We start from the raw sequence: 7,500 nt of genomic DNA on the forward strand, positions 1-7,500 counted from the left end.
TTTAAAATGGTCAAATTAATTAGCAAATTGCACAGAAGAGCAATATGACAGTATGATTTGATATGATATATGACATCATTGATATGATATGATTTGACATGACATGATATGATATATGTGATATAATTTGATATATGATATGATATATGACTTGATATGATATATTATGATATGATACAATATGATATGATATGGTATATGATATGATTTGATATGATATATGATTTGATATGACATGATATTATATAATTTGATATATATGATATATGACATGATATATGATTTGACATGACATGATTTGATATGATATATTTGATATGATATGATTTGATATGACAGGACATGACATAATATGATATGATATGATATGATTTGACATGACATGGTATATCAAATCATATCATATGACATGATTTGATTTTATATGATTTGACATGACATGACATGATTTGATATGATTTGATATATGATATGATAAGATATGACATTATATGATATATGATTTGATATGATATGACCTGATATTATTTGACATGACATGATTTGATATGACATGATATGACGTCATTTGATATATGATATGATATATGATATGATATGACATGATATATGATTTGATATGATATGATTTGATATGACAGGACATGACATCACATAATATGATTTGATTTGATATGATTTGATATGACATATCAAATCATATGACATGATTTTATTTTATTTGATTAGACATGACATGACATGATTTGATATGATATGTGATTTGATATGATATGATATGATATGATATGATTTGATATGATATGGCATGATTTGATATGATTTGATATGATATGATTTGATATGATTTGATATGATATATGATATGATATATGATATGATATGATATGATATGATATGATATGATATGATATGATATGATATGATATGATATGATATGATGGCCGGAGGACGTGCGTGTGCACCTGCAGTAGTTGTGATTTCCCAGTCCCAGACTGTTTGCCTCTGGTCTCTTGGCGGTGAACTTCTTCCCTCGGAGTGAGCTGGAATTCCAGTTAATACACTCCAGTCCTGACACACTCATGCTCGAGGTGCCACGGTAACCCGACCCCTGACCCCTGGAACACCGCTCAGTTGTGCCTGAGAGAAACGCAAGAAAACATGCCATTAAAATTAGACTTATTAACTTTTATGTTATCAATTACAGAGAATCTCAATGAGGGTGATAACTACTAAAAGAGTTACGCTAGTTTTACTAGCATTTAAAAATATTTTAAAAACTAAATATTACTGACAATTCATACTACTAAAAATAACATGTTAAACTAATTGTGATAATTATACTAGCAACTAATGATACAAAAAATAGTATGTTATACTAGTGATGTTAACTAAACTAGCATTCAATGATGCTAAACGTTATACTAATTCTGCTAATACCAAGTAATTATACTAATAGTAAGCTATAATAACTACACAAAATCAACTAACGATGCTAAAAAAGTTATGTTAGTTAGTTACAAGTTAGTAAGTTATACTAGTTATACCAATTTCACATATAATACTTAAACAAGGTATGCTAACAAGGAACTAATAGTACTAAAAATGGTATTCTAGTTATAACAATTTTACTCGAAAATAATGCTAAAAATAAGAATTGTTTTTAATAAAAAATAAAACTACAAAACTAATATGTTATACTAATTGTTATGCTAATTTTACTAGCAACTAATAGTACTAAAAACAGTAAGTTATACTAGCTAAACTAATTACACTAGCAACAACTGATACTAAAAATAGTACTTTACACTATTTACACTTATTAGCAAGCAACGATACACTAAACGTAGCACTAGCTACACTCGTTTTACTACCAGTTAATTAAGTAATAAGTTAGTCATTTATACTAGTTATGGTACTATAAATAAGAAAAATAGTAAGCGGTATTAATTTTACTAGCAAGTAATAATACAAAACAAGTAATAGTACACAGCTAGCAGTTAGCATAACCGCTAAACAGTGATCAACAGCAGTATTTTGTCCAAGATGACTCACTGATTTCACACTGAGTGCCTGTAAACCCAGGAGGACACTGGCAGATGAAGTCATTGGAGTAAACGGCTTCTTTACACGTCCCTCCATTATAACACTTAGACACAAAGCATTCTGAAAAACACAACCATAGACATATGGGTGTCCGGTGCACACTATTTCTAAGTACAATTTATTTTAGAAACGTTATTCAAAGCGCGCTACGGCCATTTTTTGGCCACCTTTCCAAAATATTCGCAATTATATCACGTCTAACGATTGCATCGTTTTACGTTTGGTCACTTTCACAACGTAAGGATCAATACATTGCGGTCAAGTCGTACGGGTCACACTACGGCGTAGTTCGCAAAAGAAGAATAGCACATATGTTTTTCATTGCAGTGATTGTTTTCCCCCGTGACCGCGGGATGAGAATACAGCTTGGATCTGCTTGAGATGGTGACTCACGGGGAGGAGACGCTCTGTGCGACTCTACAATCAGACTTAAATGATTTGAACTAAAACAGGTGGCGCTGCAGAAATGCTGTGTTTTTCATCCGGTGGAAAGAAACACACACACACACACACACACACACACACACGAAGGGAAACATAAAGCATGCACATGCAACTTGTGTACTTTATATAAACCTATTCCTAGTCTGATGCACTGATGTTTATGGCAGATCACTCACTGGTCACCGGTATCTCGTGACAGCGTGTTCTTGCTCGAACAGCGCAGCGGCAGAATTCAACTTTCTGACCCTTCCATCGCAGCCACGTCATCCCGATGTCTCTGACCGCGGCTGAATTAGCTTCCACACAAGCGTCTGACACACACACACACACACACACACACAAAATGACATGGAAATTAAGACATTACGGTTGTGGTCAGGGATAGATGCACATTAAATGACTCAAGCCTTCTCCTCCGCATCAAGAGAGAAGACGAGAAACAAACAAAAGGTTCAAGTTCTGCTTGTGAATGTGTCACCGATTATTTTGTTCCTGTCGAAATAGCGCCCCCTGATAGACAGCCACACATTATTTTCAGTATGCAATATACAGATTAGGCTACATTTAGCTACCTTATTTTTAATAAACTGATTTAATAAATAAATATATAGATTTAATCAGTGTAATGAATTAGGATAACGGCATGGAACGGTATCAAAAGAAACAACCGTAGCGTAACCTGATTTAAAAACGTTGCGGTATTCGAATTGATTGTAAATCTGTTCAAACGAACGAATCACTGCCTTTTCATTGCCACTTATAGATCAAATCATTAGAATGAATCTGAATGAATCTGAACGAATCTGAATGAATCTGAATGCATCTGAATGAATCTGAATGAATCTGAATGCATCTGAATGAATCTGAATGCATCTGAATGAATCTGAATGAATCTGAATGCATCTGAATGAATCTGAATGAATCTGAATGAATCTGAATGCATCTGAATGCATCTGAATGAATCTGAATGAATCTGAATGAATCTGAACGAATCTGAATGCATCTGAATGAATCTGAATGCATCTGATTGAATCTGAATGAATCTGAATGCATCTGAATAAATCTGAATGAATCTGAATGCATCTGAATGAATCGGTCGGGTTTCAGCACTACTAATTGTTGGTAATAGCTAGTTATTATTAGACAAGCCATAATAGCATGTTGCACAATAATACCGCTGTCTTTAATTTACCGTTACTCTAGTGAAATTTAGGTTAGTAGCAGTCGAAATTAGCTAAGACAAATTTAGACACAAAAGCCATTGACCAACATAGTACTGAATACTTAAGCCAGCCTTGATTTATATAGAAAAATATGACTATTTGTTATGAAAATAAACCGTTATTTTTGTCAAATATGGATAAATGAAACCTGATGGATATGCCACCGTTGCATCCCATGCATAGAATTAGCACAAAACACCACATAGGACTACGGCAGATATAACATGCATTACATGCATCAAAGCTGAGAAGTCACAATAAAACTCACCTCTATATGTGCGTGTGCCTCTCTTCTGTCTGATACTGAACACCTGTCAGAGATCAGAACGTTGTTCAATCCAGATGTCATGCATTAACATCTCTCCAACACACACACACACACACACACACACTTACTTTGGGATCTGCAGCACAGCACAGAGCAAAAAGCAGCAACAGCAGGTTTAGCAATAAATTCATGTTGACCTGAAGGCTTCTCTTTAAACTCCTGCAAAAAAAAAAAAAAAAAAAACATTTTGTGTTAAAACGACGCTGCTTTTATATGTGGGGGAAAAAAGTCGTCGAATATAAATAGAAATTTGTACAAATATTAAAAATGACAAAAACAGCCTTTAAAACTAAAAATGGAAAATGTAAAACTATAAAGTGATGCATTACACCGGTTTTTATTACACAAAAATGTGTCATGGCATCAGCAGAAATGCAATTGACAATCTGTTTCCACTTTGAAACAAAGTTTTGTGGTAATGTGTGGGCATTTTTAGTCTAAATAAAGAAAGGGTTTAACGGCTTCATGATCTGTTTTTCTTTTGTCTGACACTGAGAGAGTCCCGTGTGGAACAGACATTTTAACAAGGAAAAGAGTTTCTGCTTCTGAAAAGAAATTAGTCATGAACCGCCACATCACACACACGCTTTCTTTGAACCATTGTTTTAGTGTGTGTGTGTGTGTGTGTGTGTGTGTGTGTGTGTGTGTATTGAAGCTGGACAGGAAGTCTATGGGTCTCTTCCTGCTGGCTGCAGTACCTTGTAAACACAGATGATACAGTTTTCGTGTGTGACTTGAGAAAACAAGCATTTCTGAGGCACACCATGTCTGTCTAACCAGCTAACAATAAATTAACATGAAAAAACGACTTTAATAGTAACGTATCATTTTAAAACACACTGTCAATGAAATACATGCAACAAAAAAAAGATTTCAAGAGCAAAATCTCAAAAACGCGTGCAAGAACAGAACAATGAACACTGTGTCTACTAGACTGCGATCTAACCAGTTTATCCAGCATTATTCGGTGCAACGGTTATACATTTTAATAATTATGATTGAGTCATAACTGGCTTAAAGTTGGAAATCCCCCGAAGAGTGAATAATAGGAACACACCTGTTGATTTCTATAAAATTGCAATATGTGTAAAAACTTCTCCTTGTGCGTGGAGATGTTTCTTTAGACAAAAACAATTTCACATGCATTTCGATGCACATTCCGATGCGCATCACATTTGCTAAGACACTAAAAGGCTGAGAGGAAGACTCGGATATATCAGTATAAACTCATTTCTCATCACGTTCCTGTCACATCTGCCATTAAGTTAAACTCAAACACAAAAACACACGCACATAAAGTCTCTGCTTAATGCAGCGGTTAGTTGCATGTTCATTATGGGCGTGAGGCGTTACAGGGAGCATGTTGTGCAGGAAACATATGGAGCCAGCTGACACGAGAGAAAACACACACACACACACACACACCCATGAGAGAGAAGCCCCTCCACGACACACACACATTGACATTAGCGGTTTATGAGGACTCTCCAAAGTCGTAATGTTTTTTATATACCGTACAGACTGCGTGTGTTATCGTCCTAAACATAAACCTACCCCTTACAGGAAACTTTATGCATTTGTTGAGTTTCAAAAAAACACCATTTAGTATGTTTTTTGTTACGCCTTTTGAATTGTGAGGCATTGGCAGTGTCCTCACGAACCACCTTGCCTCTGTCGTACACATGTCGTTAAACACACATAAACCACAAATCCAGCACACACACACACACACACACGCTCACAGACAATAACACACGAGGATTTGTCTGACCTGATGCCGAGCCGAGCGTCTGCAGAAGGACGCTGCTGCGAAACCTCACCCGCTTTTCTTTCTCCCTCAGACTCCCTTTTCCTTCCTTTTCCGTCTTTGGCATCCTTAATATTTGACCTCATTCACGACGCGAAGCGGCTCTCGTGAGTCAGTGCGCACTCTCTCTTTCTGAGTCACATGCGTGTAAAACCACGGGCTGGAAACAACCTCATTCCACGAGCATTCTGTCTACAACCTTCTTCGATCTCAAACCCGTGGATTTCCGAAGGCAAACTTCCTTAATCTTAAGAGCAAAACAAACGTCTCAGGAGCATTTATATCTTTAAAGTTAAACCTCGAACTCGAGTATTTTGTCATCTAGCCTCTTCGGTCGCAAGCTTAAGAGTATTTTTGACTTTTCAAACGCAACTTGAGCACTTTTTGTCGGTAAACTTTTATGTCGATCCTGTCTTCCAAGTTCTTTTATTCCTGTCTTCCAGAAGTATTTTCTCTTCAAGCTTCAGCCTCAAATCTTGAATCTCAAACAGTATTTCTATCTTCAAACTTCTTCACGCTACTTCAATCTCAAATTCATTTTTTTGTATTAAAACGCCTTGAAGCTTGAGCATTTTTGCCTACAAACTTCAACCTGAAGAGTACATCCTCCTTCAAAGCTCTTCATCCTGAGTGCGTTTTCCCTTCGACCGAGTTTTTACCTGCAAACGTCTTCGACCTCCTCAAACATCTCACTTACAGTATTGATGCAGTATTTTTTTTAGATTACCGTCAAAAATATCAAAGCACCTTCCAATAAAAGACATCGCGCGACATACAGAACCTTCAAAAGGTGAACATTTGACATCTATTTGTCTTGATTCTAGTGCATTTTAGGCATAAAAATCAATAGAGGGGCAAAATAAAAACTTAAAGTAACCGGAAAGCGAGTGGTTGCACTGTTGCGATGCGAAAACATGCAACATTTGTCGTCCGCTTACAGACCGATCCTTACTTGTGGCCCCAAAGGCTGAACAGTGCTCCATTGTCAAGCAAACAGAAAGACATGTGGGAGGGAAGAATAGGGGAATAGATTACAGCAAACGTGATGAGTGAGTCGAAAAGCTCGTAGAGGAGTGCAGCTGAGTCACCGTACGCAGAAGAGGAGAGACGCACGCAGCGTTCTCATTAAGAGTCTGCCTATCTGTCCTGCGTCTGTCCATCTGTGAGCGCTCGATAAACTCGTGGGCCCAACGAGCGCGGGATAAGAGACGCAAAAGCAGCTAGTAACGCGTCGAGCGGACCTGGTGAGCCGTGAGCAGCCTTTGAGGAATCTGACTTAAACCAACAGGGAACCACACCGTAAGCATTAGAGCGTATGAATGTGCTGACTGCAAACATGCACCGTTAACCCTCCTCCTAATAAAAGCCCGAGGAGGTTTTGAGATTAGAAGCCGGTCCGAAGCCCGGTATCCCCCGTGCGGCGCCGTCTCGTGCCTCTGCAGATAAGTGAGGATTTACACACGGCAGAGCAACGAATTCCTGAGCGCCAACGTCACGGTAGAGCCGGCGTGAACGAGAGTCTGGGTGAAAGTCAGGGCGCTAGAGCATGCAGATCTCAACACACGATGTGAAGACACAAAGTGCTCCTCGAG

General features: G+C 37.5%; 1 protein-coding gene across 3 annotated transcripts in view; it reads right to left on the reverse strand.

The window, feature by feature from the left end:
* The window catches only part of plat (plasminogen activator, tissue), a 17,913-nt gene that overhangs the window by 8,732 nt on the left and 1,681 nt on the right, over window positions 1–7,500 (reverse strand). Inside the window, exons 1-6 of one of the 3 annotated variants that reach the window (XM_043247056.1) lie at window positions 5,873–6,332; window positions 4,170–4,260; window positions 4,042–4,084; window positions 2,727–2,861; window positions 2,056–2,166; window positions 966–1,140 (exon numbers count right to left, since the gene is read on the reverse strand). In XM_043247056.1, coding sequence (XP_043102991.1) covers window positions 966–1,140; window positions 2,056–2,166; window positions 2,727–2,861; window positions 4,042–4,084; window positions 4,170–4,260; window positions 5,873–5,994 — 677 coding nt within the window. In that variant the 5' untranslated portion in view covers window positions 5,995–6,332. Of the gene's footprint in view, window positions 1–965; window positions 1,141–2,055; window positions 2,167–2,726; window positions 2,862–4,041; window positions 4,085–4,169; window positions 4,261–5,872; window positions 6,333–7,500 lie in introns of those variants that run through there. The other 2 variants (XM_043247053.1, XM_043247054.1) reach the window with 2 other exon arrangements.

This window comes from Puntigrus tetrazona, chromosome 8, assembly GCF_018831695.1.
Source record: "Puntigrus tetrazona isolate hp1 chromosome 8, ASM1883169v1, whole genome shotgun sequence".
In the NCBI taxonomy this organism is placed as follows: domain Eukaryota; kingdom Metazoa; phylum Chordata; class Actinopteri; order Cypriniformes; family Cyprinidae; genus Puntigrus; species Puntigrus tetrazona.